Consider the following 13,568-nt stretch of genomic DNA (forward strand, 5'->3'; position numbering starts at 1 on the left):
GGCTTATTGAGGACGAATAGATGATGCAGATATCAAACATTTTTTTATTAAGACTTTTATTCAATTTTGACAATAAGTTAAACAACTTTAGGTTTTTTTTGTTTCAAAATCCATTCACACATCTCTCAGAAAAGTTTTGCAGAAATGTTTTCAGGAAAGCATGAATGAAGAAGGAAGGAAAACCTTTCAAGTAAAACTGAATGTTGAACTTCATTTACGCAGAATTCACACTGAATTCTGCTGTCTTGTTTTTTTTTGGTGTGCAAAATTTCAAAAATAGATTTTTTTTTATCCCCCCCCCCCACTAGGAACATGTCAAACTTAAATTTCACTGAAATCACAAGTGGACTCTGAACTCTAAGGCAAAAACATGGATTGTTGATAAGCACCAGTAGTCATTTTTGAAACAATGGCAAGTTATTACAGTATAGATGCATTCACTGACATTTTACCTGAAATACAAACAGATACACAACAGCCGTCTGTATGCTAACTGCTAGTAAAGCTGCCAGTGTGTGTTAATGACATTGACCAGGACAACGTGAAATGAGTATATGACAAGCTACAGTACCAATAATCCCTGACAGGATGTTGGTTTTTTATGTAAAAATGAATGGTTTAAATGGAAAAGGGTGCGTGACTCAGTTGTGTGCCCTGCTATCATCTATTAGTGTGAATTACTTTTACCACTTCCCTTTCCACGCCACACTCTGTTTGACAGAGAATCCTTTACCGCAACTACTTACTCTTTTAAAGCAACTGCTTTGAAACTGAATTGCATCAGCAAAACATCCGGGACACCACACATCAAATGACAAAACAAAACAAACATGACGGGAAAAAAGCAAAGCACGGTAAAAAGACTAATTTACAGCATGATCCGATAGCTCAAGGGTCGATGAAGGACACTGCAATGTAGCGTGTCCCGTTGGTGGTGGGCAGGCCTTCGTGGAGGTGAGTCAGTCGTCCTGGGTGCATGAAGCTCCAGCCTTTCCTTGGTGAATGTATGGAACAGTTATACCTATGGAAACGGCAACCCCCACCCTGAGAAAGTAACAAAAGATTTTAAAAGTTGGATTAAAAATTGTGAAATAAGTCACATTAGGAAGATGAAATAAGTGAGAAACTTGAGGTTGTCATCAGCATGACTCATCTCCCCTTAGGCAGCCCCCACCCTAATGCGAGAAAAGGAAAAACTCCACACCTGAAAGTCTGTGTCTTTGTTATTGAGGGCGATGTTGATGGTGAAGGTGGAGGAGTCATGATGGGGCCTCAGGTACGCTTGTCTCTCAGGTGTGTATTTTACCACGAAGTTCATAACAGCGTAACCCTGTGACGAAGACGCAGAAATACATCAAGTCAGCTGACAGCCAGTGTTTCCTTGAGCATAGAATTGAGCGGAGGACCTGTCAGCCACTCGTTAAATCTCACATTTCATGGAAGAATGTCTAATACGTGTGAATACAGGCTTCATGAAAAGACAACTTTTTCCTCAGGTTTAGCTTCTGGGCACACAGAGGCAGGGTTTGCTGCTTATGTCTCTTTCATGTCTCCATGAGGTCATGCTAACCTTAGTGTAGTATCCAGAGAAAACTTTTAGTGTGACGGGCGATATGAACTCTCGGATGAAGTGTAGCCACTCTTTGTCAAAGCCGATTTGCTTCATATGAATGTCGTCTGTCGGCACGGTCTCATACCCGCCGGTGATGCGCTTGTCCTGAGAAAAGGAGAGAAAATGAAGCATGCTGCAGTGTGATTAATGTCGGAACAAATGACCCAACTGTGTGACCACAGTTTTCAAAGTGATGATGACGATGATGATGTGTCAGTGCGTGGGTGTGTGTGTCTTTAAAACCACAGGCTGTACTGTTGTCTGCCTGCGTGAGGCTTAATGACCCATCCAGCTTCAGCCGTTTCCCAAGCAGAGCTGGCCAAAGTATCGCTGCACATTTAGTCTCCCAGGCAAACTTTTCGACATGTTAATTACCAATTTCAAACGACATAAAAAAGGCCACATGAATTAGACACCATAAAACGCAAAACACAACATCATAACCATTTATTTGGCTGCGTGTAAATGACGGACCTGGAGAGGATGGTAATAAAGTTAAGCATGTGTGTACAAGTACCCTCAGCACCCGTCATGTGTCTGTGTGAGATTGTGCGTGTCCTAACAAATATATGTCATAAAAATTCAACAAGTTGCCGTGGTCCATTTACTGCTCGCTACATCTTTCTAGCAGTTGACCCCCCACAAAAGGGTGTGGAAGGCACTTGAAAGTAACAGCTCATCCAGACACGACAAAGACATAGCTGTTTACAAGGCAACATGAGACAGACACCCCCACAAAAACAGACACTCAAACGCTTAACCAAAATGAGACAGTGAAGGCGTCATCTCTATGATAATTATCTCTCAGACAATTTAAGAGTTTTTAAAGTTTTTTTTTATCGTGCGTATTGAATAAATTACAGCAAATGGCTTCAACTGAAGGTTAGAAAATGAGACCTGGTGTCTCCAACTGTGCTGACTGTGTGCAACCATTGCTGGAAATGATGCCAACCTATTGTTACAAACTTTTGATGATGGTGTTATTTAGTGCTAAAATAATTGGTCTACTGAGAGAAGAAAAAAGTCAACAGTTTGAAGACTAATTTATCAAATGAAAATGAACTGAGAGGACTTGCAGTTTTTTTCAATTTCATATCATTAACTGAACCTTTTGGGTCAGCAGTGTTAGCAAGTGTCAGTGTGCTTACACACTAAACTGAGATGGCAAACTTTCTACCTACTAAACATCAACGTGTTTGCAGTCATTGTGAGCATGTAAGCATGCTGACGTTAGCTTTTAGCTCAAGGCACAGCTGTGCCTATTGTTTGAGTGTAGCCTCACAGAGCTGCTAGCATGGCTGTTAACTATTGAGTCTTGTGTAACTGTTCAGACAAGCGATTGGACGAGGACATCTTTAGCTCTGGCAACACGCGATGGACATTTGCTCTTTATTGTTGACATTTTTATTGTTGACATAAATCGACACTTTATTGATGAAACAATGAACCGATAAATGAAAAACAGTTAAAGGATAATAGAAATAATAATTCGAGGTCATAACATTATTCTTCACGCACTGTTGCCCTTAAAAAGATGTGTGAACATAACCACAAAGTACACACATGTGGCGCTGCAGCGTGTTGACTACAGCTCTGTGTTCAGTGAAACTGGGCTAACAGCACTGACCTCGTGTTTGCCTCCAGACCAGGATCCATAATGTTCCATCTCCTCAACTATTTCATCACAGGCCTTCTCTGACAACACTGGGAACCAGAACACATCTGGACAAGGCTGCAAAACACAGAGATAGAAAGACAGACTTCTGAGAAAAGACTTGAGTCACACCTTCACCTTGAGCCGCAGTGGCTGTAATATAATGCCCAGATATGGTAAAAACAGATGTTGGGTTTTCTGTGCAATATTATGTCATTCTCTTTTAGTCTCTCAGTCTGTCTCAGACACATGCAGACACACACCCACCCACTCTCACACACAAACCTCCTCTGTGTAGTTCTCAGTGAAAATGCGAGTGTAGTTTTGGTGGATGTACTTCTCCTTCCAATCCTGCAAAGAGAAAGAATTTCAGATTAGTGACCGTTTTTTTGGGACTGTTTGCTGACCCGCATACCTCACACAGCTAATCCCCTCCCCCACAGGGCAGGTTCCAGCGTGTCAGATACAGTGCTAAATCACAAAGCCTTATCAGTCAGGACTCTTATCACACTGAAGTCATTATTTCAAAATCAACTCACATCTGCAATCCTTCCATTATGGCTAATAACCTTTACAGGTGACTGCTGTTTATCTCAGCTATTTAGAAAAATGCGTTTTCGTGGAATAATGAAGAATAATGAGAAATCATAATGACTTACCACAGGGTTTTCAAATATTTGCCACAAGTCATTGTTATAATGAGAAATGTTATAATTGGCTGTGGAAATGAGCCTCCCGAACTCGTGCCGGTTTGTTATGTACATGAAGACTCCCTGCAGCAAACAGGGAAAAAAAAAGTTCAGTCAGTTTAACAAAAGTTAGCGTTGAAATCTCACAACCATAACACATGCACATTTACAGCACATAGGCGCACTGCAGGTTCGAATTACAGTCACTGTTTATGACTTGAACACGGTTAGCGCTGGCTTAAAAACTGACAAACCATTACTTGTGGCAAACTACTTCAAAGGTTCATTTGCACAAATATGAAAATAAAGGAAGATTCAAGTGCGTTTTAACACACTGAAATCGGTTATGTTCAACTGGGATAGAGACACAGATGCCGTATAAATAATCTAAGATTATTTATGGGTGGTGGGCTGCAGGATGTTGGTGGGTTGGGAACAGGACAGGGTGGGGCAGTGGGGTAAGAGGGGTGGGAAAACAGGAACAGAGGGGTGCTGGGGAGCTTGGGACAAAGCAAATACAGGAGTGGTATTCCCTCTACAGTGAAGCATGGGGAGTTGGCTGTGTAGGGGTGGATTTGGACTCACTATCAGACTAGGCTTTGTGGAGGACAAGAGATGATGAATTAGCAAGTGTTTTGCAATTTCCTGGTGTGAGTTTCCAATTGCTCGTGTACAAAATCATCTCGTGACAGCTGTGATTTAGACCAGGCGCTTTACACGGGTGAACAGAAATATTTGTTGGAGCCTAGTCTGAGATCAGTCGGTGTGTTTAAAGGAAGCAGCTGGTTACATGTGTTTTTCTGTGGCTGTTCAGGGTAAAGCATCAGGACAGGGGACTTGCATGTGAACTGTCTCTTCAACCGTCTTTCTCCTCCTTGATCTCCTTGACCTCTTGGAAGGCATAATAAAAAAAGGGCACAAAACAGGTGTTTCTCTCTCTCTAGCTCAGACAAATATCTGCTTTTTGAGCCTAAACTCAAGCAAAAATGTCAACATCAATTTCCAAAGAGCTGCCAGACATCCTGATTTCTTATGTGAGGGTTTAGGCAGCAACAGAGACAAAAACTAAATATTAAAATAATGTTGTCAGTCATATAAATTCCAATGGAGAATACAGAAATGGAGCATGAATTTCAGTGTTTTACTTAACACCTACACATTTACAGAATTTAACTCAGCAATGCCAAGAAATCCTCAATCAGATCAGGTACAAGTCTTTGGCATGTGAAAAAACATCTATCGATGAAATGAGCCAAAGCTTGGAATGGTTCCTGCGTGTTAACCCATTGGAAATGGATGTTTCAGAAAACAGAATAATCAAAACAAATGGAAACCTTTGGGGGCCTGAGCATATGGAATGATTCCGGAGAAGGGGAGTCTTTTTCTCTGTGACTGGTCTAAAATAAAGGAGAAGCATCATGTAAATAGGATAACATAAGTAATTGTTTCAGAATAAGAGACAGGGTGACAGTCGAAATATAAATGTCACAAACATAGCAACTCAGGAGGAGAGAAAATGCGACTGCATGAAAAAGGAGCAAGGTTCCCTCTGAAGCTGATGTCTTTTGTGGGTTAATATGTGAGATAATGCATGCTGGGGAAAAGGCCAAGAAATCCAAAAGTACGGCAGGTTTGGATCAGGCATGCTTGTTGTTTAGTACAAAGCACGGGTGACATGTCGGTGACAGAAAACGCAGCTGGATGGTTTTACAAGTGATTGAAACACGCATAACAAACAAGACAACTTTTGTCAGCTTGCCGGCCAGGCACCGCAACTGATTTCACTGTCAATAGTCATATGGCAATGAGGAAGAAGAAAGTGAAGGATGATGGGATACAAGTGGAGCACAGAACCTTAAAGCACCATAGAGCAACCATACACAAAGGACGTGCATGCCTCGATGACAGACAAGAACATTTCACGTCGCTTATACTTGCCAGTCTTGCGTATCCGTTGAGCTGTCGACTTTTATCAGGGTTAACATTCACTGTATTTTTCAACTAGCACTACTGAATCTACTCTCTCTGTAAATACAGAATTTTCTCATATAAATATCCCTAACAGAAATGTTTATATAGATGCTACACGGTTTACAGTACTGAGACATGAATCCCTAAAGATGGAGGTTGAGTAGTCTTACCATTTCTCTGGCATTTTTACACAAAGCCATATCTGGGTCTAGTTTCTCCAGAACAAAGTAGTTCCTCTCTTTCAGTTCATTCCTCAAGACACTGCCCTTGACAAGGTACACATGTGCCATGAAAGGAATGTTCCACACACCCCTAGAAACAACAAGACATGAACAAGAGAAAGGAAGTGCGCATGACTACAGGTGTGTTGTAACAGTTGTTAGAGAACGTAATGTACACGGTAAAAAAAAAAAAGGCAGCATGTGAATTGTGATAGGAGACGTTATTCGTTCAGTGTCTTTGGTCTATGCTTTACCAGTCAAAAGTTTGAACACAGCTTCTCATCCAATGGATAAGTGCATTAGCCTTACCTGCCACAGAAATCGCCAATTAATGGCACCTCAGACAAGAGCCCACATTACTGCTTCAGAGTTCAAGCAGCAGAAACACCTCAACATCAACTGTTGGAAGACTCTGTGAATCTGGCCTTCATGGTCAAATTGCTGCAAAGAAACCACAACTAAGGAGACTGACAACAAGAGGAGAACTGCTTGGACCAAGGAACACAAGGAATGGACGCTGGACCAGTGGAAAGCTCTGCTTTGGTCCAAATTTGTGGTTACATCTGTCTTTGTGAGACACAGAGAAGGTGAACAGATGGTATCATGATGCATGGTGTGGAGGTGCTATGTGAGGGCAAGGAGAGTGATGGAGTGCTCCATCAGATGACCTGGTCTCCACGTTCTCCCAGCCTGAACTCAAATGAGATGGTTTGGGATGAGCTGGACATATATGGGAACTCCTTCAAGACTGTTGGAAAAGCACTCCAGGCACCCACCTCCTAAAGCTCGCTGAGAGAATGCCAACAGTGCGCAAAGCTGTCATCAAAGCAAAATGCAAGCAAATGCTTTTTCTGCTTACTATATAATTCCATATGTGTAATTTCGCAGTTTGAGGTCTTCAGTTTTACTCTACGAAGTATAAAGTAACGAAAATAAAAAACTATTGAAAGAGAAGGTGTGTCCAAACTTTTGACTGGTGCTGTATAATTTTTGAATTTCTTTTTCTGAAGTTTGCCCCCCTTTAATGGCCAGTTCCACTTGCTCTACGGTCTTGTCTCGGAGGTTTATGCTATCTCCAGATTCTAGCCCTCTCCGCCCACACACCCTGACCAACCACTAGGAGTTGCTAGTGCAGCGACAAGGACTCGATGCCTCACTGTCTTCCTCCCCACAGGTCCACGAGTGATTAAACCTGGGTTTCTACTGTGGTGGCTGAATGTTTTACTCCTTTGCGCCATCTGGTTGCCATTTCAACTTATTTTTAAACACAGAAAAAGTGAGTCAGTCAGAGAGAAGACATGAATTTGACTACAGCTTTTTTTACGCCCCAGCCTCTGCTCAGGTTGATTGCAGCTTTAATGACTGTTCATATGTATATTCTGGGGTATGGCTCATGTTGTTTATGCCTAAACACGGATGAGAACAGTTTCTGCACCATGTGAAAAGACTTATTTCAGTCGTGGACACGCTGAGAGATCCAACGCTAGTGTGCGAACCACAAAAATGCAAAGCCATTGCTGTGTGTACCCTTATTGCACTTACACACGTTTTCTCTGCACAATGTCGACATAATCTTCAGAGCGAGCATAATAACCATCCAGGCTCAAGGCTCCCCAGAAGTTGGACCACAGCTTGCTATGACGAGTGACAAGGGGACCAATTATTTTTCTGTAGGGAAGCAAGAGGCAGAGAGGAGAGATGGTAATTCTGTCAGAGCAGATAAAATTCAGTGACATCTCACAGACAGCCAGCTGCCTAATGTACTGGTTCTCTTAAGTGGTAAAACTAGCGTGCCGCATCAAGGAGATCAACCTCTACGTGGAAAGATATGATCACTGCAGAGTCACTAACAGATCGTATAAATGCATAAAACAAGCCAGAACTGTAAATCATAGTGGACTGGATTCAGTACGTGTAACGGCTTGCTGCAGCTTGCTTTTCTAAACCCTGAATCTGCTCTATTTCTTAGAATTTGCATGAAATACAGTAACACAAGATTTTTCCACTGCTGTTCTTTTAGTCATTCAAACCCAAACCGCGATGAAAGGGTTTTTTTTTTTTCCTATTATGAAATCAACTGAGCAGTCTTAAAATAATTGAGCCATAAATCACAGTGTTGGTTGATATGGATGCACTGCCGTACTGTATACTAATGCTGAATTTTCTTGGTTAAGATAGATTGGCATTTTCCTCCCACAACTCCAGTGCCTGCAGAGAATTCTCATGCTGTCTTTAAATATCCTAGAAGAGGCTTTTACTTTGCATGCCTCTAACAGGTCATAATACCATGCCGCTGCCACAGTGACATGTATTTTATGGGAAGGTCTCTTCACATTCATGAGCTGCAGAAGGGAAAGGGATTGCATGTTTGTTTTTTCTATAATGCAAAGTGGCATCTCGGGGTTTGTGCAGTAGGCTCTTTCAGTGTTTCCATGTGGCCAGGCACAAACAGGAAGCCAGAGCGTCTTATTTTTAAACTTTCATTCACTCCGCTGTAATGTTCATGTGGTTTTACCACTTGAGGGATAAATTCAATGGTTCAACAATTGCAGCAGCAACCAGGGAGGCTTGCCGAATGGGTTCCAGCGTGGCCTCTGTTCCAGTTGCCATGTGATTACCTGTTCTGCTCAATGAGGAGCTTCAGCGTCTGTCTGTTGGTGAGCATCACATCTGAATCCATGCTGAAGTAGTAGTCGCATGTGGCATCCTTCCGGCAAAGATCCCTAATGAAATCAAGAAACATGGCAGATGAAGGAGTGATTATTTAATCCAGAGCTGATTACAGTCAATGAAATACTTTGAAGTAATCACGGAGAGTCAGACTCTCACCGACTATCTTTAAGCTTCCAGTGGATAATGTGATTTTAGGAAGATTAGAGACTACTAATAAACCTTCGACTTCTTCATTACAGGCCTGCCCTGACCATTGCTTTTAGGCATGCTGTGCTTTTGATAGGATCTCTGGGATGAGGTCTCAGATTGAATTATTGCCATTACAACAGGCTATTACTTAGCACTGAGCAATGAGAGACATGGCCCATATGAGAGGAATCTGGGAGAAATACTGCACCTGTTTAACTGCTATGTGATACATCACATGCACAATTTTGCATGCTCTGGCCAAGAAGGGACGCAGTATCACAAGTCTGGAGAGATAACTATTGAGCCGATGATATTTCAGTTACACTGCATACATGCATGAAACATTTAGTTTGACATGAACATGAGAAGGACCATCATAACCAACTGAGAAACACTGCATTAACATTGTTCTGCAACATACCAGGACTTTTTGATCAAATAGAAATCATGCAAGCATCATTTTGCGGTTTAAAAGTAACGGGCAATTTTTCCTTCAGGCTCTGATCAATTGGGGCCAAAAGCACCATCATCTGGTTAAATTGATTTTGGACTTCGAACCACAGATTTCTGAAAGATGAGAGATGATTTCAAGAGTAGGAACACATACATGCCCATGTTTCTGGCCTCTCCTTGGCTCAAATTTTCTTCTGGTCCCACAACCTTGAAACTGTTGAACACATTCCTGTTCTCTTCCCAGAACTTCTGGATGTGCTTCTCGTGGTAAACCTCCTGAACAGGGAGCCAGTATTAATAGATTAGAAGCCTCATATGATGAGCAGTGAATGGCAGAGATTTACTGCTGAAGAAAACCCAAGAGCAGCTGCAGCTGCATGTCCTCACATTATTGTGAACAAAAAGTTTGAGTTTATCCTTGGGGTAATCCAGAGTCAGCAGTCGTTGGAAGAATTCAGGTAGGAATGGAGTTGGCTGCTCGATGAATACTCCAACCAGCACATTTGGATACTCCTGTTTAGATTAGAGGATAGACAAATTAGTACTATTTTAAACAAGACAGCTTGGTAATGGAACGCTGTTTAACATAAATCACTGATGATTTTGACATTCCCCTCAGACATAAGCAGACAGCAAAGTTGCATTAGACTATTTGCTTTAATATCATTTATCTAACTAATGTGATACTTGATATTTCTCTTCTGTTCACATTATGAAAAATTATTCCAACTGTTTACATTTACTATTAGCACAATCTGCAAAACATGACATCTCTTGGCGCTGCAGAGCGGGACAGTTGATGGTAGTGACTCCCACTTGCGCTGCTTTGCAGGTATTCTAACTCATGGCTTCAGATTGCCACGTCTAACTCTTTCCAGAGGACAGCCCTTGTGCAAAATTATTGGTCAGACAGGGCAAAGAAGACATAAAGAGAAATAAAGCAAGAGACACCAAGGAGCGAGGAGGGAAACATTTTCCCATGATACTCCAGCTCCAGCCCACACAGCTCTGTCTGGATTCCTGATCCTCTTGACCAGTTCACAGCAAAGGTCTGGGCCAGGGATGAAAAGGGATCCGCGCAGAACCATCTAATTAGCAAGTTCCGCAATGACTGTGTTTCAGGCACAAGAAGGGGAACTCGTGCATCTTGCCAATGTGAGCTCAAATTGTTACGGACACACTGTACAGTCGGCAGGCAGCAAAAGAAAAGGAGAGGAGAAAGGGCAGAGAAAGGTATGACTAAAGCATTTATTAAAGCAGACAGGAGCAACAACCAGACTTTAATTTGAACACAAAGCTAGGCAGGGAAGGGGGGTTTGGCTAGCTCAGTGGACGGCTTTGGAAGTGTAACATTCACAGCGCCTTTGTAAGGCCTAAGCTCATTCCCAAAACCAAAGTACACAAAGAAACCAAGCTAGGCTGCCAGTGACCTGGGTTTACCACAGTATGACCAGTGTTCCACATGACCCAATCTTCCAGAAGTCTCTGTCCCAAACACACAGAGTGGCATAGTGGAAGGAAATATCTTCACTAGCTTGCCTATTATTGAGAAGCAGTGTTTTTCTGCACTCATTATGGAAGGTCACAGAGAGCGGCTTTCACAGAGATGCCTTTCATGCAGCTGGGTTTGTACTGAATCAGCTCCAGTTTAACTATTGCAGCACATTTACTTACAGGATTACAGTAAATCTTAAGGAATTCGTATCTCAGTTTTACATTTTGTCATCATTTAATTACAAATACACATTTTACTGCACTTTTGAACAGGTCTGAGCCAAACGAATCAACAGAAACAAAGTAGAAAAAACAAGGATAAAAGAACAGATTAACTGGGATCCTCCCTGTGCTTCACTACTATGCCCATAAAGAGACAAGTCTGGTAATGCTGTTGACAGACACAGCCACACACCCAGAGACATTTCCTAGTGCCTGCCATTCCTGCTGCCTATACGTAGCCAGCCTTGGCTGAACTCCATGACAAATTTTCGGCATAACCGCTATAACTTACTATTGTGGATACAACCCATACTGAGAAGCCCACTAAAAGGCAAGCTGGTCCACAGTGACACCCCTTTAAATGAGCCCTTCTAAAAACCCCAGAAGCCATATCCTGCACCACAGCTGTGCAGTGCTTCCCTTTCCCCAAGTAGTTTCCCTGGCACTGATGCTCTTTTAAAAGGGTCCAAAATGACCAACAGGCACATCGTGTTATTGTTGGAAAGGGAGCATGCGCAGCACCAACAGTCTTGCTTATCTGTTGAAATAGGACAAACTGGTCTCCACCTCTGGTGTCTAGACAGACACTGATGGATGGTTCATGCTAGAGACCAGGCGGTGTTTCATCATTTCCTATTTCCACAGGGAGGTGGCTTATTATAAACTTTCCACAGCTGCACTTTAAAAATGGACAGAAAAAGGACAGCAAACAGAAGGAAAATGGCTTAATTTGAAGCGCTTACTTTTAACTGAGACAGGTCCACAACATCGTCGTCACAGTGGCTGCAGCCATTTTCGTAGTTCCATGTATTGGGGACATAGTTGGCCAAGTAGTTCAAGTACATCTGTAAAGGAAAGAATTCAGCGCAGGTGAATGCCAAGTTACAGGGGATTGATAAAAAGTCCAAATCTTTTCTGTGATTCGGCGGAGCTCCCTTTTATCATCACAGTGTGTTTTGGAATATCCTGCTTTGACTGTGGATGTTCAGTCCACTGATTTATTGTTGGACTTTGGGAGGAGATAAGATAGAATCGGCAGGCAGACTCACTGCTGATCAGACGTAACAACCACAGAGCTATAAATGTCTCTTTTAGTGAAATTGAGACTTTACAGTCTGATGTCATTATTCTTTTTTTCTCAGCTCTCTTTGTAAATGTCAGCGTATTGTAATCGTAATTTTGTCTGCGCTGTATTTAGTGTAGACGAAAAGTTCAAATTTATGCAGACCATAATAGTTTCAGTGGACTACTGTTTACGGATCAATTACTGCAGAAATTAACATTGTGAGTGTGTATTTGTTACCAAATTGTACTTGGCTTGATAAAAATAAACTAATGGCAACAGATCTGGTTAGTCATCTCCAAACGGTGAAAACTACTGCTAGGACAAGGATTCTGTGATCTAACATTCTTCCAGATGTTGAGGCCTTTGGGAAGAATGACTCAGCAGTTTGCTGGATTTGCTTCATTACCAAGGAAGGCCAGAGACAGGCGGCTGGTGGTGGAGCGAGACTTGTGAAGAGCAGGGGGAGGGAACAAGGCCAGCGAAAGAAAAAATTCCACAGAATGATGACGGAAGCATGCGGACATCCTGCCTTTCAACTGGCTGACCCCTCACTCTAATACACAGAGTGATGCCGAAAATAAAATGGGGGACACATTAAGAATTATAGCCTAGTTCTGGCTAGACTCCTCCTCTCAACTGAATAATGAGCTGCTTTTTATGGCCAGGGTTACTGGCAAGTATCATAGGAACAGTATGTATATTTCCTAAATGTGTGGGAATTTATGCACTGAAATGCAAGCTTTGGTAATTAATGTTAGTTGGATAAAAATTCAAAAGGCTTGGCCAACAGGGACTCATCTGCAAATGGGAAAGAAGACTTCAATAACTCTCTCCAAAGCTAGGGTGAGGTGAGAATGATTAACTTAAAGTTCCCATGAATCACAATAGATGTTTACTCTCTTTAAAATAACTAACTAACTAACTAACTAACTAACTAAATAATCACACGTCGTGCACTGATCATCGCCTATACATCAGTATCTGGCCAAACGGTAACAAAAAAGTAGTTTTGTAGATAGTCTTAATGGTATTTTAGAGTTTGTCATTTCCTGGAAACGCTTAAAAAATGTTGATGACTCATCCTGCACTCAGGGGCGTATACTAATATTGCATCCAGTGAAACTCTTTCTGAATTTTTAATGACAGCACTGGAGTGTTTCTTGTGGCCGGGCCTCACAGATTTCTTTGCAAAAGCACAACTTTATAACTTTGTTCCCTGATTTGGGTGAAACTGGATCGTATTTTATGGAGAAAACATTTTCTGGTTTTCTCTCTGATGTCCTCCAGCTGCTCGCTGATATATGGATTTTCCTGAAGGACGTAT

General features: G+C 42.0%; 1 protein-coding gene across 2 annotated transcripts in view; it reads right to left on the reverse strand.

Moving 5' to 3' along the window:
* Window positions 1–297: 297 nt before the first annotated feature.
* Window positions 298–13,568, reverse strand: part of plod2 (procollagen-lysine, 2-oxoglutarate 5-dioxygenase 2) — a 32,790-nt gene continuing 19,519 nt past the window's right edge. Inside the window, exons 8-20 of one of the 2 annotated variants that reach the window (XM_076721369.1) lie at window positions 11,922–12,023; window positions 9,850–9,975; window positions 9,617–9,738; window positions 8,766–8,870; window positions 7,690–7,815; window positions 6,097–6,238; window positions 5,290–5,352; window positions 3,926–4,039; window positions 3,552–3,617; window positions 3,240–3,344; window positions 1,571–1,717; window positions 1,205–1,330; window positions 298–1,044 (exon numbers count right to left, since the gene is read on the reverse strand). In XM_076721369.1, coding sequence (XP_076577484.1) covers window positions 889–1,044; window positions 1,205–1,330; window positions 1,571–1,717; window positions 3,240–3,344; window positions 3,552–3,617; window positions 3,926–4,039; window positions 5,290–5,352; window positions 6,097–6,238; window positions 7,690–7,815; window positions 8,766–8,870; window positions 9,617–9,738; window positions 9,850–9,975; window positions 11,922–12,023 — 1,500 coding nt within the window. In that variant the 3' untranslated portion in view covers window positions 298–888. The remainder of the gene's footprint in view (window positions 1,045–1,204; window positions 1,331–1,570; window positions 1,718–3,239; window positions 3,345–3,551; window positions 3,618–3,925; window positions 4,040–5,289; window positions 5,353–6,096; window positions 6,239–7,689; window positions 7,816–8,765; window positions 8,871–9,616; window positions 9,739–9,849; window positions 9,976–11,921; window positions 12,024–13,568) is intronic. The other variant, XM_076721370.1, reaches the window with a different exon arrangement.

This window comes from Chaetodon auriga, chromosome 21 (assembly GCF_051107435.1).
Source record: "Chaetodon auriga isolate fChaAug3 chromosome 21, fChaAug3.hap1, whole genome shotgun sequence".
NCBI classification, from domain to species: domain Eukaryota; kingdom Metazoa; phylum Chordata; class Actinopteri; order Chaetodontiformes; family Chaetodontidae; genus Chaetodon; species Chaetodon auriga.